The following is a 24,992-nucleotide window of genomic DNA, read 5'->3' on the forward strand; positions in this document are numbered from 1 at the left end:
AGTGGAAATTGGTATTTGAGAGTTAAGGCGTTTAAGATGATGTCGGAGATGGGGCTGCCTTTGGGCAGAGATGAAGAATGCGTAGATCTGAGACCGCTGCAGAACCTGAGAGGATGGGAATGCGTTGCTCGGAGGCTGCTGCAAAACCTATTGATTTGATCAGGAGCAGTCTAAGAGTGTATTGTCTATTGCGGTGTAAATGTTGATAATCGTAGGACATAGTTTCCATATGTGCCTGGAAGGTCAAATTGAATGAAATGGACTTTGAAAGTTGTATTAAGTGCCTTGATGAAGTTGGGGGCAAATGAGGAAGTGCAAATCCGGGAACAAGAAGGTTGCAGGAATGACCTGATGCAGGGAAGCTGGAAAATTAATGTGACGGTGGATTCTTAACATCTCAGAAAGCTGATAAGCATGGCTTCATGACCAGATCCTAAACGGGAGGGGTTTGGATTTCAAAAATTGAAGTTAATATATGAAGCAAAAGAGGTTGAGGCAGGAGGGGACTGAGAATCCCTCGGAAAGACAACGAACTGCAGGAATTGATAGAAAGTTTAGAGTGTGCGAGATTCGCAGCAATAGCAAATCAGCTTAAATTATGTAGTTTGTGGTGTTATGCTGCCATCTAGAGGTTGCGATTGGAATTGAAACTATTGTCCAGTGAAGCAGGGTAGCATATATTTGGTTATTGCGATTAAAATCCTTGTCTATGTATAAAGCATTTGCTTTAGAACAGTTAGTGATGATATAAGTAAGTTAACGTAGGTCTAGAAGAGGAGCCTGCAGTATTTAGATGTCACAATTCGGCGAGTTGAAGCTCTCATGTTGCAAAAGCGCAGCAGCAGGAGCCACAAGATTGCAGTAGTGAGGCACAGGCTCGCATTGCCTGTTAAAGCTGCCTGGTCGCCATGGCAACTTACTACTCCCAGGAGTCACTCGATGAGGCGTTGCCGTGGTAACCATGGTCTGTGAGGCGCCGGTGTGAAAGAGTTGCAGTGCAGCGGTGACGTCGGAACAGTCTTTCTGATGAAAACGCAGAGCAAGCTGAGAATGACGCTGCGCTTTGAACGGCGCAGACTGAGCAGGTAGGAAAATAGCAGATACTATCTTGCGAGCGCTGAGCAGAGAAATGGCCTGCAGTGAAAGAAACGAACAAAAAACAAACACAGACAAGGGAGCGGAAATAGTGCTGGGTTAAAGTAGAAAAAGAGAGAGATAGACAGGAGGGGCAGCCAATAACATACGTGGAGCAGCGCTGGCCCTGCCCTAATAATTGACGAGGCGAGCGCTGCATTGTGTGATTGGCTGGAAATACTAAATGAGGCTGAACTGGGATCAGCTTCCACCCGGAAGAGATCGCGGACGCTACCGGGCAGGACGCCACGGAGGGAAGGAAAGACAGGCTAAAGAAAAGGATTTAGGATAAGAAAAAAGCAGCGCAAAGCGGGAGAGCCCTCTACGCCATCCTCTGAATTACATCTAAACGCTAACATTAAAAAGGGCCGGCCCTTAGCAGCAGTGTGATAACACGGCAAAACAAAAATCAATATCAAAAGTGGTGCTTAACACAGCAAGTTTTGGCATTTTTGCATTGCCTGCCTCGTCAAACAAGCTCGAGCCACAACACAGTGTTGATGCATATATATATATATATATATATATATATAAATCTGAATTGCTCGTATCAAGCTGCGATGTAGCCTATGAGAATCACAGGCATGATTCAAGGGGAATTAGCTCCAATGGTAGAGCGCTCGCTTCGCATGCGAGAAGCAGCGGGATCGATGCCCGCATTCTCCAAATAGTTTTAACGTATCTGCGTATTTAGTCCCAACGCATTATGGAGATAAATACAAAGTGTGACAATTCTTTGTAACAGAGACGCCCGCCATACTTGTGTATTTTAAAGCAGTCTCCTAATCTGTAATATTCCCCAGACTGAAAACTGCAGTGCGCCCTCCAGCGTATGTCTTCCGAGAAGCACAATTTAACAGTTAAGTCTAGATGTAACGTATCAGATTACATAAACACACCTTGTGTTCAGATTTTTTTAAAAAAACATGTATGGGTCCTCTATGGGTAGAGGCAGATAAGCTGCGTACCTGCCGTTTCTACACTTTAACATTTACGAAATACACACACTAAACTGAAATGTAATAACACAAAGTCTTGCCTTCAGTTAATATTTTAGAAAACCTACTTTGCAAACAGAAGAAAAACAAGCTAGCAGAGGATGGTTTCGATGTATCGACCTCTGGGTTATGGGTCCAGCACGCTTCCGCTGCGCCACTCTGCTACAGCTGCCTCATGACTGAATTACCAAGCAGAAAAAAAACCGGAACTCATCGTTTTAACCAGACACGGCAGCGGCAGGGGCGAACCATGGAAACGTTACAAATCAGAGATACGGTATGCAAAGTATGCAACTTTATCTCTCTCTCTCTCTCTCTCTCTCTCTCTCTAATATAAATGTAGTGTTTTGCACTGTAAGTCGCTCTGGATAAGATCGTCTGCTAAATGACTAAACTGTAAATGTAATAAACGGGGTGACGTTATCTAACTTTAACGAACAAACTCGCCTGGATAAAAAGGAACAGCAACACTGATGCTACTAATCATGCTCGTTATTTGGGATATTATTCAATCTAACGTTAGCTAACGTTACCCAGTTGACTACATTAGCTAGGTACCGGTGGTGCTTGCTAGCTGGCTAACACTAGCTAGCTTCTAACATAAGTTAGCTAACGATACTACTTCAACTTATCTGGGGGGCGGCTAGCGTAGCAAGATATGTACAAGCATTGTTAGGTCAAGTCGTTGTTTTTTTTATTTTTTTATCGATACTACTGCTAACTTACCTGTCCTCTCATTCACAACTCGACTTGCTCTCAAAAGCGCGCTCATTTTCTATTGGCCAACTGACCACGTCAATCAAACATCGAATTTTCAGGCAATGCGATCCAATCTGATCTGGTGACCGCGGCTCCGGGCAACTTCATCCTACAGCAGTTGCCATGGAAACGTTTAAAACTCCGCAATAAACTTTAATCAAATGCACAGCTATACAGAACACACCCCCCTCAGACATGTGCTGTCTATTCAACCAGTTAGTTCAGATGATCGCTGATGATCCTTGTCGGTGACAGTCCAGTTTGATCCGCACGTACTTCTGCCAAACTTAAATTCAAAGTACAATCTTCTAAATGGGTTATTATTATTATTATTATTATTATTATTATTATTATTTATTTATTTATTTATTTATTTATTTTAATTAACGTACTGACAATTAGAGGACTAATATGAAAGAGGTGCGTGCATCAATTGCAGCTAATTAGCTCCCATTAACACCTGAACCTCTTTATAAACCCATTGCGCTCTAAGGAACACCAAACTCAACTACTGACGGTTTTGTTTTTATTATTGGTTTTTTAGAACGGAGAAAGAAGTTCACGGTTGGGGCTGCCTTGGATTTAATGATGCCGTGTTGTCTTAGATTTGGGTAATTGTTGATCTTTTCTCTTCTTTAGAAACGTTCATTTTATTGTGTGTTTCTCACTAGCGTCTGTTTTTTCCAATGCAGAATAACATTGCTGTTAGCAGTGTTAATCACTGAAGTTTGGACGCAGAACCCCCCTCTAGGTACGATAACGGTCGCTTCAGCAGAGCTGTCCTTTCAGTTTCCTGTTTATTTGCCGGTTGTGTGTTTAAGTATCGTTGTCTTCTACAGGCTCGGTGAGGACAGAATGTCAAGGGAGTGTTATGATGATGATGTTGGAGAAGTCTTTTGTTGGAAAGTATTTTCGCATCAATGTGATTGGTGAGTGATCATTTTTCTTGAATGGAAAGCTTTTGATGTACAAAGCCTGTTGACTCGTAATGTAATGACGTGAATTAAGTACAGAGCACTCCCGCACTGTATGGCAGCAACCAGGCTTTGTTTTTGTAAGATGCAGGGTATGAAAGTTTCTTGTTGGCTTTAAAAGCATGTTGCTGATCACACTAAATAGACCTGTGCTGCTACAACCTTAGTCAGACTGCAAGTGTGCAGAAATAGGAATCATTTACTTTTAAACTTACTGTTTTGAATGGGTGTCTAATTCTACTAATATAAATCATTCTTACAAAATTGCGTTTAGTAGATGGAACGGGGCGGTGGGGGTGTTCACTTTGTTATATCTCTACCTTGCTTGATCACGTGGACAGTTTCTTAAAAGGCGAACTGAATTTCTTTCCATAGACAATAAGGGGGTGCTTGTGTCCCTCTCTCCAAGACTGGCTGTACAGTGTGGATATAGCTTAACCGTTGACTTCTTGGGGAAATGCCAAGTTCCTTGCTTCTGTGCTGAGCTGCTTTGCTCAGAACACAGTGAGTCCTCATTTTATTTCTTGTAAACTTGTTTCTAATGGTGACATGCTGGGACTAACTTTAGCCTTTGTTTCCAGAATGATTAGACCTACAAGCTGACAGTACAAATCAGTGTCTTCTCAAGCAGTGCTATGACTTCAGCTTCCTCCTATGTTCAGAGCATGACATGCCGCTATTCTCCATGGGCAGAGAGGGAGATTCTGTGTGAAAGAAACTACATGGAGGTAAGGGCTGTTGGGATGTGATAATGCTGTTCAGTATAACTTGTTGGGTTGTGTGGGTATTTAATTGTCACTGCAGAAGTGCTTCACTCATGACTAATGTGAATTCTCTTTAGGTTTCTGTGAGAAGAGGTGTGCCACTTATTGAGCCGAACTTTGTTCAAGATGATCCTGATTGGTCCCTTGCGTACCCAGAGGTAGAATCATGTGACTTTGCATTTGCTTCATTCATGTCCCCTTGGTCTTGCCTATTGAAGTCTACTCTACTGTCTCGTCTAGAGGAAGCAAAATCTAACGGCCCCTTAACTTAAACCTGTCTGCCAATTGGGTGGCCATATACGAATTGTGTGACATTTAAGGCATTGGCTTTGCGTACGTGTATTCTGTGATTGCTTTGATAGAAATTTATTGGCGAAATTAACCCTTTCTTGTTGGTGTAAGCCTTGTATTTCAACCACTGAGGTAGTGGCTTCATATGTGCAGGGCTATAAATCCTTCATGATAAATGTGTCCTGATTTACTTTTTTGAGGACTGCTGCATAGGAGCAATTTAGGTGTTGTCCTAAAGTTTGGTACACTGATGTATTAAGGTCCAGTACAAATGAATGGCTGTAAACTCTGCCTGTATCGGATCCAGACAACATGCTTTCACATAGGCTTTCGTACGAAGTTGCATTTGAGGATTTACTCTGTTCCATTAGAGATGCCTGGTGAACCTAGAACGGTTTCAGTGATGTGTCATTAAACTTTCAACTTTCAGTTTTAGTTCCTGTTTATTAAACATGACATCTGTTATGACAAATTCTTTTAGACTGGGGATGCTTTGTGTTCAAACTCCCTAATCTAATGAGATTTTTTTTTTTTTTTCTGCTAGGCAACTGCTGCTGACAACAGCATCTGGAAAATTGTGTTCCATCTCCCAGCAAATAGAAAGACAACCATGACTGTTGCTCAGGCCATGACAAATGGCTATGGCATAAACACAACACCAACTCGAATTCTGGTTAGAGCTGCATACAACTCCACAGAAAGCCAGCCTCAGGTGGTAAGTAGTCTAGGCTTCACTGTTGTCTAGTACAGTATATCCAGACTATGAAGATTGATTTAGTCTTGCTTTTATTTTAGTAAAAGTTCCCCCTCCCCTCCAACAGATCCAAACTGTACCAATGGCTGTGCTAAGATCAACCACCTTTTATAAGCAAAGATGGATGGTCATGATGGTGGACACTGCAGTTACATGTCCTACTGGTGAGGTAAGGTTATGGAGGGCAACGGTGCTCAAGAACTGTTCTAGGTTTATGTATGAATTTTCTATATCAAGTCTATGGTGTTCCTTTCTGTCAGATGGAACAGCCTTTACAGAACAGATGATTACATGGAATGTTCCCCGTGTTCTACCTCCTCTTGTTCCGACACCACAAATTACTACCCTTGATGTTCAAATGGGAGTTGATGGCCGCAAGCTTGACCCTGCAACGATTCATAATAGAGATTATAAACTGGATGTCGGTCCCCAGCTAATCACTGTAAAAATTCCTGTGGGAGCTAATGGTGGATATTACAAGGTATGTAGAAGTTCAACATCTTCTAAATCCTCTCATTTTAAAGCTTTCCTCCTAAGATGCTTCTGTGCTTTCAGAGCCATGTATTGGACAACGCCTATGTGATCTCTTACTCTATTGAACCAATGCTGGAGCATACCTGGCAAGATGGGCCTGAGAAGACCAAGTACACAGTACTTCATCCAATAACCACTCCTTTCATGCCTCGGCCACCAGTTGTCACAAACAGTATGTAGAACTTGTCCACATGCAGTAAATCAAAGGGATTTGTTGCAGTGCTCCACTTCATATCCTTCATTTTAACTGCATGCTTTAATTTCAGACACTGTTCCTAAAGCCAGAGTGTTCAATGTGACCCTGGGGACATTCCTGCCTGATGTGGAGCTGGTCAAAATTATAGTTGGACTAGAGACGTTAACTGTGCCAGAAGCCAACCTAAAAGGTTATAATGTCCAGGAGCATGTCTTTCCCAATGGATCCAAGACCTACACTCTCCAGGTGCCATTTGAGGACCCCAATGTGAAGCAAAAGGTAAAATCCCACCTGTTCAACCATCCAATTGCCCTTTGAAAACACTTGCTTCCTGTGGATGTGTTGCTTGCTGTCTGACTTTGGGTTTAATCCTACAAACCTTTGCTCTTCTTTCAGGTAACTCCTCCAGACACCAGAACCTACATTCTGCCCCTGACCTACTTGCTGAATATAGTGCCAGAGAATACACCCTTTACTCATCCTGCTGTAGTCGAAGCCATTCTCAAAGACATCAGTAAGTGCCTGACTATATTTGTTCTACAACTACCTTTTTCTAACCAATCCAGTCCATTGCTCTGACAACTGCTCTTCCTCTTGCAGTTCCACCTACAGTAACTGGCTACTGTGATGGTGCTGCATTCTATACCATGGTAACATATGGCAACATGGGTCGCAACTGGATTCCTTTTGTGGGCTCAAGAGAGCTTGGTGGAAGTCTGCTTGCCCTGTACAAGTATAATGCCAACTCTACCAATTTCTGGATGACTGTCCCATACAATTCAGTTGATGCCACATATGAAGTAAGTGATGGAACTTTTAAATGTGTTTAGCTGTTTTGGGTTCAACACATTACTGACCTGATGTATTGTCTCTGTAGGTGATCAGTTCTTCAGGCATCAGAAGTAGACTTGACTTGACCTTGAAGGATATTGGGACCATGGTTGTGGTGGCTGACTTCTCCCTGTCCTGCCGTTTCCCTACAAAGATGATTGGTAACTCTCCTACAAACAAAGCATTCTTTAGAATAGCTGCTTTTGAGATTGGCCAAAGGCTGCATGAAGTGGTATTGAAGCTATAATCTGTTTCCTTAACCTGGCTCCAAATGCTGTGTTTCAGATTGCTTCACCAATGGAACTATGGCAGCTCTTGCTGTGAAGTGGAATCTGTCCCCAGCTTGTCTCCAAGTCAACTAACTCTAAGGGATCCGAGTTGCCGACCTCTTCAGTCTGATGCTATCAATGCCGTTTTCTACTTCAATGTCAACTCCTGTGGCACAACTAGAAGGGTTAGTATTGACCATATTTTGAGGAGGTTCAACATATTGACAAGTTGGCCACAACACCCCTGGATCAGTCTGGGGAGCCATGGTGACCTGTGTTTCTATCCGATGAATTGTGGACATCTGAAGAATGCCACCTTTGTATTGAACTGCTTGTCCAGTTGACAAAGGTGTTGTGACACATGACATGACTATTGGTTATGGCTTTGCATGTGCTGCCTATAGACCTTTTGGGTCAATGGCAGTGAACTGGAAGGAGTGTACTTACTGGGGATGATCCCGTGGTGAGGCTGGGACTAAACTAATACATGAGTTAATACCAATTGCAGCTCAAGAGTCACCAGCTGTGTATTTGGAACAAATCCAAAATAACTGCTGTTGCCCGCCTAGAGGTTACTAAAACAATACCATATTAGTCTAGCAGTTTCTGTAGACTGACTTGTGGTATCATACTAACTGTAACAATCATGAGGTCCCAAAAAAGTGTTTAATTATGAAATTGCAATATTCATTACCAATGGGTGTTGGTTTTTTTTTAAATTGTGAAATTGGTTAGTTAGTACACAGCTGGGGATGATCCCGAGTACCATATTAGCTAGTCTGCAACTTGGTATGCAGCTCCATACTAAATCTACAAGTTCATTGCAACCTGAGCCTTTGTGATTTCTCTTCCAGTTTGACAACAACCTCCTGACTTATGAGAATGAAGTGCTGTTCCCATCTTACCGGTAAGGATTGCAATCAAATTGAGTATCCTTGTGGTTGAGGCTGAAACTCTCCTAACCCCATCTCCTCTTTCCAGGTTGAGAGTTGCCTGTCACTATCTGGTCAATGACACCAAGGTAGTGCAGTTCTTGTACCAGAATAATCCTGCACCTGTAGTCCAGCCTGGCTTGGGGGACCTTGCAGTCATCATGCGGCTTGCATTGGGTATGACTTGGCAATTGAAATAATATAGATGCTCTAGTAGCGTGTTTCCACCTATAAAATTCTCCCTTGCATCTCTGCAGATTCTACCTACAACGACTTCTATGGAGCTCAGGATTACCCTGTTGTGAAGTACTTGCGAAGACCCTTGTATTTTGAGGTAGAGCTCCTGTACAGCAGGGATCCACAGGCTGAATTGTTTTTGGAGAACTGTTGGGCAACCTATTCTGCCGACAGGAATAGCTCTCCAAAGTGGGATGTTGTTGTGGACAGGTAAGATGCTGGAATATGATATTGCTCCTACAAAAACCTAGGAATTGGAGTTGTGGCTGATGTGCTCCTGACCTACTTTCTCTTTCTAGCTGTGAGAACTCTGCAGATGAGTACTTGACCATCTTTCACCCAGTCTCCAGCAATGCAAGAGTGCTGTTCCCATCCCATCTGAAGAGGTTTGAAGTGAAAATGTTTTCCTTCACAAGCGGCCGGGATGCACTGAAAGGACAGGTAAAGTGGAGTGTTGGGATGGGTGTCTTGTACCACAATGCGTGGTTTGGATTGCTTTGCAAGCAGCAAATAGTCACTGTGCTCAAATCTTTAGTGAGTTGGAATGAAAACATATAACTGCACATTTGCAAGAAACACTTACTATGATGCAATATATTTGTTTTTCAATTCAGTAATCCTCATTGGATGATGGTCCTGCCTGATCTATTGATGCTAGTTTTGCTTGACAAGGTGTACTATCTTTCAGATTTACTTCCACTGCAGTGTTGTGATATGTGATTCAAACCGGCCATCAGACAGCCTCTGTAGCAGACGGTGCATTCCAGGAAAACAGAGGCTTGGTAAGAGCTCTGTCTGTTGGGGGGAGGGGGTGACATTTTGCATGCATTTTTGTCCATTTGTTTTGATGGACTCCTCCTGTAGGTCGCAGTGCTGAAGGGATGGATGGTGGTGCAGTAAAGGCATTTGTGTCTTCTGGCCCAATTGAGCGGAAGAGAGATGGATCCCTTCACTTTATGCCTAGAAGCGGTAATATGCATGATGTGAACACAATTGCAGTTCAAGTAAAATATATAACTATCTCTTTATATTCCACTAACTATTTCTTTCTTCTCTTGCAGCCCAAGTCAATGTGTGGTCCCTTCTGGGAGCTGCAGTGGGTGTGTGTTCAGTGGTTGTCTTTGTAGCTGGAGTTGTATATTTTTGGAAAATGCCCAAAAGTGTGTATTGATAAATAAAAATCTTGCTTGTAAAGACTGTTTGGATTGTGTGGTGTTGTGTGTGGTTATTATATTTTTTTTTGGTGGGTGCTTGACTAATTCTACATAGATTATATATTGGTGTGTCAGAATGGCCATGTTAATGGTATTCTCTCCTCTTACTGCATTGAATGCTTTGCTTGTTTCCTGATCAGGCCATTCTCAATATGGAGTGTTACTCAAGGACTCTTCACTAATTCACTGAGTGAACGCGGGGGCAAAGACTTTCCTTCTCCATTGAGTTGTAACCCTCTTTGTTCCTTCTTGCTTTGACATGCTGCTTTCAGTATGCAAGTTTAGGGTGAAATTATCAACACTCCTATATATAAACCTTGTTCTAGCATCACAAAAAGTGTGTAGATTTATATGGGCTGATTGCTTGTTTTTTTGTTATGAATACACGTTTGTATTCATTTTGTTCACTGAGGTTAATACGTCTTTTACTGGAAGTGGTCCCTGGTGAGAGCTCCAAGTAAGGTATTAGTTTAACTTTTTCAGTTTTAACACTGTACAAATGAGGTTGTGGTGTGTTTTTTTTTTTTTTTTTTTTTTTTTTTTTTTAGTAATTTGAGTTACTGGTTAAACAAACAACTACTTGGCAACATGTTCTCTTGTTTGTTTTCACTGTGGTTTATATAGTCTGTTACTGGATAAACTCATTTTACGAAACACGTTCCATAACAAACCGGTACACCCGATGCGGGGAATCTTTAGATCCGCGCACCAGTCTGAACCAGAAGTTCCATTCTTTGAGCTGTTCGGTAAAACAGGAGGACTATATATATATATATATATATATATATATATATATAATAGAGAGAGCTGAGTAAAAAGAACTGAATTCACTACACCCGCTGGCAACCCCTTGTGTAATGTGTTTATACTATATAGAGGACGCTGAGTTTGATGCAAGACTCAAGCAGACACATTCATATTATTAAACCTGCTCGCAGACTCTCCGGCGCCGTCACTCTGAGTGCTCTTTGAAACGGACTGAGATCGTATTTATATTCATGTTGGGTTAATCAGAGATGACTATCGGCGGCCCGTCTGTAGTACTACCGGAGATTTTAATTGCACAGTTTGTACCACTCTGTGCAGCGCCGTCCCGTTTGTAACACGGTACGTGAACTGCATTCTGCTAAACAAACCATCACAACAGCAGCAGCAGCTCCATCTACTGGACAAAACCCAGACATACACGTTGAAACAATGATCCAGTTCAATATCTACAAAGAATGAACAAGAAACTATTAGCGAAGCCCCGAAAAAGAAAATATTATACAAAACGGTTTAAAATCAAATGTTTAATTGTTAATCTAACCATTTTTAGTTACTGTGGAACTACTTCTCTCAGTGGAAGGTGACAAAAATAACAATTATTAAAATAAGGTTTAAAGTCTTCTTTACCAACAACACCACACTCCTAGACCCATTTAATAATAGCAATAATACACTCCAGGGTCTGTGTGTTATCATGAGATATATCACCACTTCCTGGGCGGTTGAAGAACTCCACTTCGTCTAGTGCCTCCCAACGCACCCAAGGCGTGGTGATATTACCTCATGATAACACACACACCCTGTCGTGTATTACTGCTTCATTAATGTAGTCATTAGGTTTATATGTCACATTCCTTTGTTGTCACTGTATTGATTTAGATATTCGGGTTGGATACCTCGGAAGCCAGCGGAACTCCAGCGTTTCTCCGACAACCACTGATAACCCCTCCCGTGATGATCGGCGCTGCCATGACAACCCATGACATCACCCGCACAAGTTACAACACGGCGAGTCATTTTTTTAGCACAGTATTAACGTGTTATTGTTTTCACAAAATAACATCAATAAGATTATCAGATCACCTGCTAGTGTGTACTAAACAAAACCTCAAATATCAGTGAATTGATACAGAGACAAGCCGTGGCACCAGCAAGGGGTTACAATGAAATTAATAAATAAATTATGACATGAAACAAAAGTACATGTTGGTGTATTTTAATCAAAAATCCATGCATCCATAATTCTGATTATTTATCTAAATAATCTCACAGCTAATTCTTTACAAATGATCAATTTCTATATTTCTTGGAGTGCTACTGTGGTGTTATAGTTTAACATATTAATGGATTTTAGAAATCATCTATGCTAGTCTGACCCTCAAACAGTTTTAAATATAATTTAGATTTAAATGGCAGGTAGTATATAAATCAATTTCTAAAACAGGTCGCATTTTGTAATTTAAATAGGCCTACGTATGAGCTACCAAAACGTATTTTTGTTTCATGTCGTTATTAATGTATTTATTTATTTATTTGGTTAAACTGTAATCCAGCCTTACATTTTAACTTCTTGAAGTTACCACAGCGTGTCTATGTATGAATTACTGACGAGTAATATTTGTGATTTGATTACTCTAGCAGATGAACTGATAATGTACGGATGTTATTTTGTGAAAACAATACAATATTAAAAAAAACAATTACCACAACATTTAATAAATAAATAAATTATACAACAAACTGTAGCACATTTGTTTAGTCTTAATATCATAACAAATAGACTTCTTATAAATACGCACTTCCTTTTATTTGTTGGAAAACGGTCTGTAACTGAAGTAAAGTATTTTTTTTAATACAGTGCTATTTGAGTATTTAAAATATGGTTATCTTCAAAATCAAAATGCCAGCAACGGTGTGTTAATTTAACGAAGCGCCTAACGCCGCTCGGAACGTTCGCATTTTTAAATCCTAACGGTCTCTGCTCAGCTGAGTGGAAAGTTCACGAGCCGGTTGCCTAGCAGCGTCTCCCCCTCCTTCTCTGCCCCGCCCTCTCGCCCTCTCTCGTTGCTCCAGCTAGGAGTTCAAATTTAGCTTCGTTATATTAGCGCAACTCTTTACTAACTTTTACAAATTAGCTTATTCGGGGCTTCGTGTTTTTAAGATGGTTCAGGTGCAGTCCGGGCAGACTGACTGCAGCATCATTACAGTATACCGCACTGCGCTCAGCTTTGTGTGGCGGCTGATACACAAAATAATGAACGACTTTTTAATGCTAAATATGTATTTGGTATTCTAAGTATTATCTACAATTAATAATCCAGCTATATTCATATTCAGAATATAATACAGTATTAAGACAGGGTCCAGTATTAGAAATACTGGAAATTTATCATTACAGTATACCGCACTGCGCTCAGCTTTGTGTGGCGGCTGATACACAAAATAATGAACGACTTTTTAATGCTAAATATGTATTTGGTATTCTAAGTATTATCTACAATTAATAATCCAGCTATATTCATATTCAGAATATAATACAGTATTAAGACAGGGTCCAGTATTAGAAATACTGGAAATTTATCTAAATAATCTCACAGCTAATTCTTTACAAATGATCAATTTCTATGCTAAATATGTATTTGGTATTCTAAGTATTATCTACAATTAATAATCCAGCTATATTCATATTCAGAATATAATACAGTATTAAGACAGGGTCCAGTATTAGAAATAAATAAACACGCTTTAAGAGAAACAGCAGTGATGTTTATTGACCATTCCCATACATTCTCTATATGTTTCTACATTGTGGTTGCACAAGGGCAAGGGACTCAGTGATGTTAAAAAGAAAAAAAATAGAGCCCACAATTAACCAATATAGAAAGGAAGGGGGAGAAATGTATTGCCTGTGTGCAGTACCTTACACTTTTCTTTTATAAATGCCATTTGCCATGTGTCTGCCCAGTTCTGAATGCTGTCTAGATCATTTTGAATGACCTTTGCTGCCGCAACAGTGTTTGCCACTCCTCCTATTTGGAACTACAAACACAAGTCAAAAAGGAAGTTAGAAAGGCCAAGAGAGATAGATATAAATGAACATTGCTAAGGGGGCTCAAACCAATTCCAAAATGTTTTTTCCAATATTATAACAGCAAGAGAACATTCAAAGAGGAGGTTAAATGTCTAAGAGACACAAATGGCAAAATCATAGATGAAGAAAAAAAAATAGCAAATATATGAAATGATTACTTTTAACAAGTTTTTACAAAGGAGGACACGGACAACATACCCCACATGTCGACCTGTTCCTTTCCAGTCTTAAATAACTTTAGCATAACAGAGGCAGAAGTGTTAAAGGGACTAGGAGCTCTTAAAATAAACAAATCCCCTGGGCCGGATGAGATCCTCCCAATAGTACTCAAAGAAATGAAAGAAGTTATTTACAAACCGCTAACCAAGATCATGCAACAGTCTCTTGACACAGGGGTTGTACTGGCAGACTGGAAAATTACAAACATAATACCAATCCACAAAAAGGGAGAGAAAACTGAACCAGGTAACTACAGACCAATAAGCCTGACTTCTATTATATGTAAACTTATGGAAACTATAATAAGATCCAAAATGGAAAATTACCTATATGGTAACAGTATGCTGGGAGACAGTCAGCATGGTTTTAGAAAAGGGAGATCATGTCTAACTAACCTGCTAGATTTTTTTGAGGATGCAACATCAACAATGGATAATTGTAAAGCATATGACATGGTTTATTTAGATTTCCAGAAAGATTTTGACAAAGTCCAGCATAAAAGATTAATTCTCAAACTGAACGTAGCAGGGATTCAAGGAAATGCATGCACATGGATTAGAGAGTGGTTAACATGTAGAAAACGGATTAGAGGAGAAAACTCAAAATGGAGCGAGGTAACCAGTGGTGTACCACAGGGATCAGTATTAGGTCCTCTGCTATTCCTAATCTACATTAATGACTTAGATTCTGGTATAGTAAGTAAACTTGTTATTTACAAACAACACAAAAATAGGAGAAGTGGCAAACAGTGTTGCAGCAGCAAAGGTCATTCAAAATGATCTAGACAGCATTCAGAACTGGGCAGACACATGGCAAATGACATTTAATAGAGAAAAATGTAAGACACTGCACACAGGCAATAAAAATGTACATTATAAATATCATAATATGACACTTATTGAAACACAAGTGCAGCGCTTAGAACACATATACAAATAGAACTAATCCACTCTTCTATTAAACTGTGATCTTAGTGTTTGATTGAATCACTCTCTGTGTTTGTATAGCCTGGAAACAGGCATCAGTGCCCTGCCATGCTGCACACACTGCCATCATTCACACTGACCACAAGAGGGAACCAGTCCACCACTGCTGTCTAGCTTTCCATTACATGAGAGTAGATGTTAAAACTTCATGCTGATTTGAACTCAGCTCTCATCAAGATAAGCACCAACTAAGACATAGCTTTACAGTAAACTAATGTGGTCCATCTGTGTCTCCATCCATTGCCTTCCCTTCCATATGATGATGTAGATATCCTTCTGTGTGGTGTTAATGGCTGAAGTGTAATGCTGGCTACAGGGATCAGCTTATTTTGCCTCCCTAGCGCATCAGCACACACAATGGCTGCGATGCTGGCTCCGGGGATCAACCACAGTGCGGCCTCCCCAGCGCATCAGCATGACAACCGTCTGGATTGAGCTAAGTAGGGTACATCTCTGGGGTCTTCAAGTGGGAACCTTCCATCCTCAGTGTTTCGTCGACTAGCCCACAACACCTCAAGAGGGCTCGACGGTGATTCTGGCGTCCCAGCATCACCCCCCTCTGTCCCCCACTCAACTCAGCCCAGCTTACTTACCTGTACATCAGCGTTTCTTTCTATTGTGTTTGAGATCCCCAGCCAGAATCTTTCCGTCTCAACCACAGCCAGTTGCTGCCCCTCTCTGCTGCTTCAGATAAGTTCTTCACTGTGCGACGCAACTCTTCGCCACTGAATTCGACGTCTCTGAGAAACCGGGTTGTAGAGTGTGCCACAAATCTTCGACAACCCACCTCTACAGTAATAAGACAATGGACATAGTCAGCAGTTACCTCCCCAGTCAGCCCAGTTCTCCCATTGTTAACACAAAGCTCCTCACATCCAGTCATCTAAACACTACAGTGTGTACAGGGTGTATGTATTTCAAATGAAAAACGAACTTGCTTCATGGCTGCTGCTACAGCACTCGAGCACGTAGTGCCTAGCGTGAGCGGACATAGCAGATAACAAGATCTACAAAATATCACATGCCAAGAAAAAAATATGATAATATTGTTCGTTTTAATAACACTATTTTACTTCAGATGGAATTCGAAGCCGCGATCCTTGATTTAGGAGGCCAGTGCCTAATCCATTAGGCCACTAGGGGTGCCAGGGTTTGCATTTTTGGTAGTACTAAAGAAAGTGGGAACAATAGTATTGTGGTTTACTACATAATATCCCACCCATCGTTGGTGTTCAAACAAAGCAGAGTGTTACATTGGGAAAGGGCCGTACCTGTCAGTAAGTATTTTAAATTAATTTGAGAAGGTTTAAGATTGTGAAGAAGTTTAAATATGTTGCGTATTTGCGCATTGGGAACTTTGCATAATGACGTTTTTATTAATGCCACTTTCTTACGGACAGTAGTCAGGGTGATGATACAAGACCAGAGCCAATAAACCTGTTATTTGCTTGTCCTTTCACTATCATATTCTATTGTGCTTGTTCAGAATACGCGTGAATCCTGAAAACATCTTGTTAATATTTAAACAAAGCCAGCAGTCACTTTATTGATCACCCTGTGGACTAACCGCTATTGGAATACAAATGATTGTGTTAAAGATGTTAATAGACTTTCAGTGTACACGTTTTAGAGCTCAGCGTTTGTTGAGGCAGTTCAAGCGCTGTACTTTCAGGCGGAGAGTTCCAGTGTTTGCCTTTTGGACTTACCCTGGAAGGAATACAAAAAAAAAAAAAAAAAAAAATTTGTTGAGAACCGCATTTGGGAGAAAACTTAACAGTTTCGAAACACATTTGTAAAGGCATCGGATTCTATTATGGTGTTGTCGAGCTGTTGAACGTTTCTCATTACAGGTTTACAGAATTGCCAAAAAGAATGCTATCTCGAAAAATTAGTCTTGTCAAGCAAGAAATAGCTCAGTTGGGAGAGCGTTAGACTGAAGATCTAAAGGTCCCTGGTTCGATCCCGGGTTTCGGCAAACAACAACACGATATTTGTTTTCTATTATTTTGAACTAAAAAAAATAGAGCACATTTATTCTTCAGGGTAATTGGATGAAATTACAGTGTATCAGAGTGCCATTTTCTAATGTGATTAAGAAATGCAAAAGCCATCGTCCCTGGGTGGGCTTGAACCACCAACCTTTCGGTTAACAGCCGAACGCGCTAACCGATTGCGCCACAGAGACCAACCTGTTAAACAGCCAAAGCATACGGGAGTGATGAGCAAGGTGAGATGCTGCAGAACGTGATCGAGGGAGCAGAACTCAGCAGAACCTGAGATCACATCTAAGAAGAAAGCAAGACGGGGCAGGAAAGTCTATGTAATTAATTATGGCAGCACAGCATATGTCGTTTTGTTAGATAACACCCTGGGAGACAACAGAGCAGTGTGTGTAAATAGCTACAATGGAAACCATATACTTACGACTTAATTTTGATACAGAACTGTGGTCATGTGTAATCTGTTTTCATTATGATAATAAAGCTACAGTTCAGTGGATTATATTTGGAATCTTTGGTTCTGTCACTCACTATTTTCTCAAATAAGATGACAAATTAATAGCTCAGTTGGTTACAGTGAAAGAAACGTGCACCAGTCAGCCCGGCTAGCTCAATCGGTAGAGCATGAGACTCTTAATCTCAGGGTCGTGGATTCGAGCCCCACGTTAGGCGACCTTTTTAAATACAAATTGAAGATGTTTCTTCGAGACAACGGAGCAAAGTCTGATTCTGTTCACATTGTATACAGTACTGCAACAAAATTACTTATTGGTCATTGTCAAATAGCAATTGCTATTGTAAAATGCATGCATCGTTTATAACTATAACGATATTGAAATAAATAATCTTACTTTTGTGGGTTGACTTCAATCCGTTTCTTTTTTTTACAATTGTCTTAACATCATTCATGGAGCATGAGTTGGTATGTGCGTAATAAATCCAATCGGGCCTTGATGACACCCTAGTGTGTGCTGAAATAAATAATGCGGTTTTCTACATTAACAAGCGCAGCTTGTCAGAATGGCTGAGTGGTTCAAGGCGCCAGACTCAAGGACTCTGTCTTTCTAAAGAATTTTGTGTTCTGGTCTCTGAATGGAGGCGTGGGTTCAAATCCCACTTCTGACAGTTCAATTTTACTTATTTTTAAAAATAATAAATTGCTGCACTCAATACCATTTTAATTTCCATTGTAAATCGGACTAAAATAGTGTTCCTAACACAGATTGCATTTTTGTTGTAAACAGACTACTTGTTAACGTCACTGAAAAATATTTTGTGTCCAAACATGTTATTTAACTTGATTGTTTTAATATTCCAAATAACATATTACTTGAAAAACATCGTCTACCACTGGATCGTGGTCTCAGGCTGGGATGCGAACCATTGAGAACAGTATAAACGATCTATTACTAGACGCAGCTTACAGGAGAAATGCCCTCGTTTAACATGCTAGGATGATCGACTTCGGCATTCTCCAACTGCTGTTTACATTTTCTAACACGTTATGAGGAAGAACAATATTTTGGTGTCCAAACATGTGTTATTTAATTTGATTGTTTTAATATTCCAAATAACATATTACTTTGAAAAACATATATTTTTTAATACAGTCCTATTCGAGTATTTAAAATATGGTTATATTCAAATGTCAGCAACGGTGTGTTAATTTAACGAAGCGCCTAACGCCGCTCGGAACGTTCGCATTTTTAAATCCTAACGGTCTCTGCTCAGCTGAGTGGAATGTTCACGAGCCGGTTGCCTAGCAGCGTCTCCCCCTCCTTCTCTGCCCCGCCCTCTCGCCCTCTCTCGTTGCTCCAGCTAGGAGTTCACATTCAGCTTCCTTAGATTATATAGCGCCATTCTTTACTAACTCTTATAAATTAGCTTATTAGGGGCTTCGTGTTTTTAAGATGGTTCAGGTGCAGTCCGGGCAGACTGACTGGAGCATCATTACAGTATACCGCACTGCGCTCGGCTTTGTGTGGCGGCTGATACACAAAATAATGAACGACTGTTATTGCTTTTTAATGCTAAATATGTATCTGGTATTCTAAGTATTATCTACAATTAATAATTCAGCTATATTCATATTCAGAATGTAATACAGTATTAAGACAGGGTCCAGTATTAGAAATAAATAAACATGCTTAATATTCTGTCTAAATCCATGTTAAATCGTAAAAAGCGCTCTTTGTTTAAAATAACACTGAAGACTTCCATTGTACGACTAGGCTTACAATTAAATATTTTCTTGTTTTTAAGTATATATGATTAATTGACTGATTGAATGTTAGCCTGAGTTCGGTCTGGCAGGTTTAATTTTTAAAAAGACAACGCCTTTTCGTGATCGTGTTTTAGATTATATTAATCCCTGGTCAAGACAAAGTCTCTCGGGGGTTGGCCGATCATTATATTGCGGATGTAAGGTCTCTGGTCCCATCGTAGAAGCAAGATAGTTTATTCACAAATAAATACCTACAGTTTTATTTATGTTTCTTTTGTTGGTAAATTAACCCAATACATTATTGCATTCTGCCACGTCATTAGATGAGAAAAGCCCCTTTGTGCCAGTGCGCATTCAGAGGAGACGCGCTGAGAGAATCCGTCTTCTGTGTCACTCAGTACTGCCAGCTTTTCCCTATTGGTGATATATTGGTCAGCATAGCTGCTTTCCAAGTAATTGACCAGAGACGATTCTCAGCCAGTACAACTGTGTTTATGCCCACGTTTCAAATAATGAACATTATAAAAGCAAATCGCATTGGTTTATGTTTTCTTTACTTTTAAAGCTGAGAATCAAACACACTTCCGACAACTTCATAGCCCTGCTGGCTACGAACACGTATTGAGTCGGCTGTTTCCCATGACCCTGGTGATACCGAGTGTTTTCCTAGTATCAGCGTCGGCATTACCATGTGTTTGGCATGCTTGCTGTACACTCTAGCATTGCATAACAAGGTTACATTACGCCGGGAGTTCGTGGCGCAACGGTAGCGCGTCTGACTCCATATCAGAAGGTTGCGTGTTCAAATCACGTCGAAGTCAAAGTCGCGCTGTTTCAAAAATAGAAAAAAAAATATTCATGTCCAGAATATCCTTACTCCCGAATTCCCGGTTTTTATGTTTCCAATCCAGGGATTTCTGTATCAGAAAAAGATCCGGGAATCCGGGATTGGATTCCCTGATTATTATCCGTAGATTTCCTTTGTTTACAGATGATGCAGCTGGCTGTTTTTCTTTTAAATAATCTGTTGTTGATCTTATTTATGTGTCGATTAGTGTGAGATATACATGCTGAAGGGCTTCAATCTTCTCTTTCATCCTTCCTCTCCTCCCTGAGCCTCTCCCATGGAGTGAGTCAGAGGTAGCTGTCCGGTGCTGAACCTCCAGCACACCAACAGAAAAGGGGCTGAAGCTCCGAGCTTCTCCCAGAGTCTAGGCTGGGCACGTCACTGATCTCCCCCTCACTCTGAACTCATTACAGAGCCAGAGGGACGAGGGGCTGGACACAGTGCTGTGTATCAACTGAGACAGTGACTTTGCTGAAGAATTACACAAGTGTTAAACACCACACAGCAGTCTAGGGGCTTCAAGGGGAGTCATAAACAAATAGGACTTATTATTTCATTAATTCCTTAAGAAGTTATATTAAAACTCAACTCAAACAAACAAAACATGCAGTAGTTATCAACATTGACCACAAGAGGGAGCCTGTTGTCCATAATGTAGTAGCAGTGAATTACTCCCTCTTTGATTTCATCGCCAGCAGTTATTAAAAGCTTTACTGACATACTGATATAAATATTGCTGCATCTTATAATATCAAATAAACACATTAAATACAAATAAAATAACTTTTCCATTGATGTGTATTTCACCTGAGGGGCTTGAAGGATATATTAGGTGGCATATTATGCCTTTAGTTTTTGAACGCAGCTGAAAATGCCTTAAACATCACAAACTGCAGTTCCTAACATTGCCCACAACAGTGAGGAGATACCAGCATCAAAGTGTAAGGACCTCATTTATCACACAGCGGTACTGTGTTAACACGCAGTGAGACTCTGTACCATGTGCTACTGTGTACACCTGCTGCATTCACCAAGCAGTGAAGAGCAACCTAACCCGTGGTGAACAATGCGAAGGAAAAGTACCGCATGCGGGTCATTTCAATATAATTCATGATGTTAATGGATGGGAAATGTATGCACATTACATCAGAAATACCGCCAGGGAGGGATTTGATATTCAAGACATTATTCACTGAAGGGTGCTAAAATGTTTGGGTCCTCGGCGCGTGTTCAAATACCGTGTTTGTAAAGCAGGCGGTATGTACTGTCACAACATTCAGGAAATAGGGCAGCGCACTGGTGATGCTGTGAGCAGAGCAGGGACCATTCACAAATGAGCTAACTGCCAACCCATCCAATCTTATTTTAGAGATCACCCTAAGGTTAAAGCTTAAGAACATTTATATCATTCTGGTCATTTACCAGCGTTTAGTGAATGAGGCGCTGAGTGTCTTCAAGTGTTACTGAAGCCAGTGAGAACTTCACTGCACTTCAATCATGACGGTGCTGCTGTTTAATAAGCAGTACTGCTGCATTACACTTTAATGAGTGCATTAAGGACTGTGCTAATCAGGTTCCAATGCTACTCTTAATAGCTGGGCTCTATTGTATAGTCCCACTGTCCTGGGAGTGTTAATGCCAGGGCAGTTACTAATCTTGCTCTGTCTGAACACACAGTGCAAGTACTGCTTTAAACACACACTCCACACTTGACTCCATTCCAGCTGTGTTGAGTGGAATAAGGTCTCGGCTGATTGGCTCTCCTCATATGCTCCTATTAAAGCTGTTCTTTGTCTAGTCCTGCTGTCCTGGGAGTGTTCATGCTAAACTGCTAATCTTGCTCTGTCAGAACACACAGCACCAAGCCTGTGTTTACACCACTGCTTGGCTACAAGTGGCTGTTGTGCCAATTAAGACAATTTGCATAGAAAAGACACTTTGCATTGGCAGCACATGCTTCAGTGCTCTGGGTGTGTTTCTAGCCCTGTGAGTTTAACAAGTTGTCTGAATTGAACCTGTCTGGTCAGGCTCTGAAGTGGATGGAGTCTGACTTGTTGGATAGAAAACAAAGTGTTAAAATAAGCAATAGTGAATCAGCGTTTAGGATCTGTACTATGGGGGTCCCACAGGGATCTATATTAGAGCCTTTATTTTTTAGTCTCTACATTAATGATCTACCTTTGGATTGTCTAGAAGATCAACCACAAGAGGAGACTGTAGTGTCTTGACGTCGCACTACATTTGCACAAACAGCTTGCTCAATTAAGGGTGCCATGTTCTGGAATACGCTACAAGACTTTATGAAAAGTATATCAGACTTCAAGAGTTTTTTTAACAGAACTGAAAAACTGGTTGAAACAGGACCAGCTTTGTGACCATGCCTAGTCCCCCTCCATTTGTTGACATTAAATAATAATAATTTAATGATTGAGAGCTGCCCTTCATGGCAACAGAATCCACAACAACAATGAATTTTATCAGCATCTTCATCTGGGCACTTGTCATCTGCACTCAGGGTAAGAATCATTGAGAAAAACACTTTCATCAATTTGTGGGACTATTCTTAATATATAAGTGTAAAACAGGGGCAAACTAACGGAAAATAAATTAAACTTCAATAGAAAAGGCTTTCATTTAAATGGGTTTTCATTATTTAATTCACTGATATACTATATTTTCACAGACTCCCCACTAATTCAGTCTCATTCCAAATGAAAGAAAGCTGGTTTGTTCCAATCTTTCTCAAAACAACATGTCAATACAAGAGCCATGTGTTTCTCAGTGAGCTGGGATCGCCATGGCAATGGAGTGTGATCAGTCACTGTGTGCGCCCTTTCACACACATCAATCAATCAATCAATAAAGAAATCAATACAGGAGTGTGACGGAAATATAATGAGTTCTGGTTGTAAATCTCCTTCTTGACCTGTGAGGGTACAAAGTAGCGAAAGGGAAAGACTTTGGACAGGTTGTCCTGACAGTTCATTCCCTGGGTCGGGAAGTCAATCAGCCTGGAAAAAGACGAGACTCCAGTGCGAGAATGTATTGACCTGGAAGGTAAAGGAGGTAGCAGCTGCAGGCAATAGAGTCAGCTGCAATTGTTTACCAAGGGGTCATGCATAACCGCATAAAAAGGGCTGGAGAATTGTAAATCTTTTCCTTCGTTTTTGGTTTTGAAATAGACCCGGAAGGACCCGTGCACTGTGTATTAAGAGTATCGTGAGTGTTTGTTTTGTTTGTCTTGTCTATAATTGATACTTGTGTGTTTATAGACGGCGAACACGTTCCGGAGCTGTCACTAAGAGCCAGCACTGAACCCGGAACAGCACTGCACTATTTGTCACTCTTTAAACTGTATCACCCACCACAAGCACTACAGCACGCACCCAGGACTGGTGACCGTGGTTGTATATTGTGGGAGAAATACTGTGTTTATTGTTTAGGGCTGCAATCCCTGTTACTGTTCTCCGTGTTTTACGCATCGCTTATTATTTGGTCACCAGACCTGGATTATAACTAAAAATAAAACGTATATTTTTCCATACCGGATTACAAATCTCTGTCTGTTTATTCCTGCACTGCATCACCTCTGCACCTGTACATAATCAGCAACCACTTTGCCACAAGGAGTTTGATACCTTTTCCCCTGGCTTGTTAAATATCAGTCTGATTGAAATAATGAAAACGCACTCCTAGCAGCTCGCTTAAGGTACATCTTGAAAAGGCCTGTGAAAGACAGTGAAGTATATGTCCAATTTATAACAGTAAGAAGCAGTCAAAATGTGACCAATGAAAAGAAAAATGACAGGTCCGTTACTTCTACAGCAGCAGCAGCAGCACATGGGAAGGTATACCACTAGGGGTAGGGCACTACATACCCTTTAATTCTCAATAGCATTGAAATGATGACAGAAACAGAAATATTACTGTCAGTTTAGACAAAAAGATCAGTTATATTAGACAGCAGTGGTATACTGAGAGCTTTGACTGGGGGAAGAATAGAAGAAAACAGTCAAAGTGAACCCGACCCTATCAATCACACTGGTGCTCACTCACGGCTCAGATCTCCTCTATCTGTGACAGCAGCAGCAGCAGCAGGATTTGTAGAAAGGAAGCTGCTTTGTATACCGGTGCCTGCCTCACTGCTCCAAACACTTTGAGACACACAGTATTGATGAGTCACTGCTCAGCCCTTTCAGAGTCACTGAAACACACAGTACAATGATGCCATTGCTTCTACTGCTGGGGACACGGGGGCTCTTTGCTCAAGGTGATAATTAAATAGTTATTTATAAATCTGAAAGCTTGACTAGAGTTCATTTTAAACAGAACTTTTCATTGAAGTAAATCTGTCTAGCCACTTCTGTACATTTTGTTTGTATTCTAACACAACACTATTTAATTTGACACTTGCATTATTATTTTATAATCATTTTTTGTTGTATTTTTTGAGTCCAGTGCAGACGTTGTTCTGACTCCGTCTCCAGCAGCTCAGTCTGTTCTCCAGGACACATGGTCTCTATCCGCTGTACAGCCAGCAGCTTTGTTAGTACCAGCTCCATCCGCTGGTACCTGCAGAAACCTGGAGAAGCTCCTGATTTATTCTACTTCTAACCGTCACTCTGGGACTCCAGCTCCATTCAGTGGCAGTGGATCAGGGACACAGTTTACACTGAGCATCAGTGGAGTGCATGCTGAAGATGCAGGAGATTATTACTGTCAGCAGGGCAATAGCTACCCATTCACACAGTGATACACGTCCGTACAAAAACCTCCCTCAGCTCTGCAGGAACTGCTCTGGCTCATAGACAGTAACCACAGGGGCTGAGGCTGAGAACAGCTGCAGAGCTGCTACAGTCGGACTGCACAGAGCTGGGTTTGATTAGGCTGTGTCAGTGGTATAGCCTGGATTCAAACCAGAGCTCTCCGGGCTAGGGCACATAGTGCACTCCGGCACAGTGCCTTTGCTG

The 24,992-nt window shown here is 40.9% G+C and overlaps 2 protein-coding genes, 1 long non-coding RNA gene and 2 other non-coding genes across 5 annotated transcripts; 4 read left to right on the forward strand and 1 right to left on the reverse strand.

Annotated features, from left to right (window-relative positions):
* The first annotated feature begins 1,797 nt into the window (after positions 1–1,797).
* LOC117399685 (uncharacterized) lies at positions 1,798–8,413 on the forward strand. The gene is made up of 17 exons (XM_059006321.1): positions 1,798–2,418; positions 3,436–3,502; positions 3,584–3,642; positions 3,731–3,820; positions 4,241–4,369; positions 4,447–4,593; positions 4,707–4,787; positions 5,465–5,635; positions 5,742–5,838; positions 5,935–6,155; positions 6,230–6,380; positions 6,475–6,683; positions 6,801–6,918; positions 7,005–7,204; positions 7,282–7,396; positions 7,521–7,689; positions 8,359–8,413. The coding sequence occupies exons 6-16, from the start codon at positions 4,501–4,503 to the stop codon at positions 7,595–7,597; spliced, it is 1,533 nt and encodes a 510-aa protein (XP_058862304.1). The 5' UTR covers positions 1,798–2,418; positions 3,436–3,502; positions 3,584–3,642; positions 3,731–3,820; positions 4,241–4,369; positions 4,447–4,500; the 3' UTR covers positions 7,598–7,689; positions 8,359–8,413.
* A 72-nt stretch (positions 8,414–8,485) lies between these two features.
* LOC117965192 (zona pellucida sperm-binding protein 2-like) lies at positions 8,486–9,240 on the forward strand. The gene is made up of 3 exons (XM_059006335.1): positions 8,486–8,613; positions 8,694–8,883; positions 8,973–9,240. The coding sequence occupies exons 1-3, from the start codon at positions 8,598–8,600 to the stop codon at positions 9,229–9,231; spliced, it is 465 nt and encodes a 154-aa protein (XP_058862318.1). The 5' UTR covers positions 8,486–8,597; the 3' UTR covers positions 9,232–9,240.
* Positions 9,241–9,364: 124 nt separating this feature from the next.
* On the forward strand, positions 9,365–9,870 carry LOC131696643 (uncharacterized). The gene is made up of 3 exons (XR_009309741.1): positions 9,365–9,455; positions 9,538–9,642; positions 9,735–9,870. It is a non-coding gene; the product is annotated as an uncharacterized LOC131696643 (long non-coding RNA).
* Positions 9,871–17,062: 7,192 nt separating this feature from the next.
* On the reverse strand, positions 17,063–17,136 carry trnan-guu (transfer RNA asparagine (anticodon GUU)). The gene has a single exon. It is a non-coding gene; the product is annotated as a tRNA-Asn (tRNA).
* Positions 17,137–17,965: 829 nt separating this feature from the next.
* On the forward strand, positions 17,966–18,076 carry trnal-caa (transfer RNA leucine (anticodon CAA)). The gene is made up of 2 exons: positions 17,966–18,003; positions 18,031–18,076. It is a non-coding gene; the product is annotated as a tRNA-Leu (tRNA).
* The last annotated feature ends 6,916 nt before the right edge of the window (positions 18,077–24,992 follow it).

The sequence above is a fragment of the Acipenser ruthenus genome, chromosome 32 (genome assembly GCF_902713425.1).
Source record: "Acipenser ruthenus chromosome 32, fAciRut3.2 maternal haplotype, whole genome shotgun sequence".
Lineage (NCBI taxonomy): Eukaryota > Metazoa > Chordata > Actinopteri > Acipenseriformes > Acipenseridae > Acipenser > Acipenser ruthenus.

Coding starts and splice junctions, on each gene's coding strand:
- LOC117399685 (XM_059006321.1), top strand. CDS start 4,501: ATGACTTCAGCTTCCTCCTATGTTCAGAGCATGACATGCCGCTATTCT. Junction 4,594..4,706: donor GTGAAAGAAACTACATGGAG/GTAAGGGCTGTT, acceptor AATTCTCTTTAG/GTTTCTGTGAGAAGAGGTGT. Junction 7,205..7,281: donor CAGTTGATGCCACATATGAA/GTAAGTGATGGA, acceptor TTGTCTCTGTAG/GTGATCAGTTCTTCAGGCAT.
- LOC117965192 (XM_059006335.1), top strand. Junction 8,884..8,972: donor TGGGATGTTGTTGTGGACAG/GTAAGATGCTGG, acceptor TTCTCTTTCTAG/CTGTGAGAACTCTGCAGATG.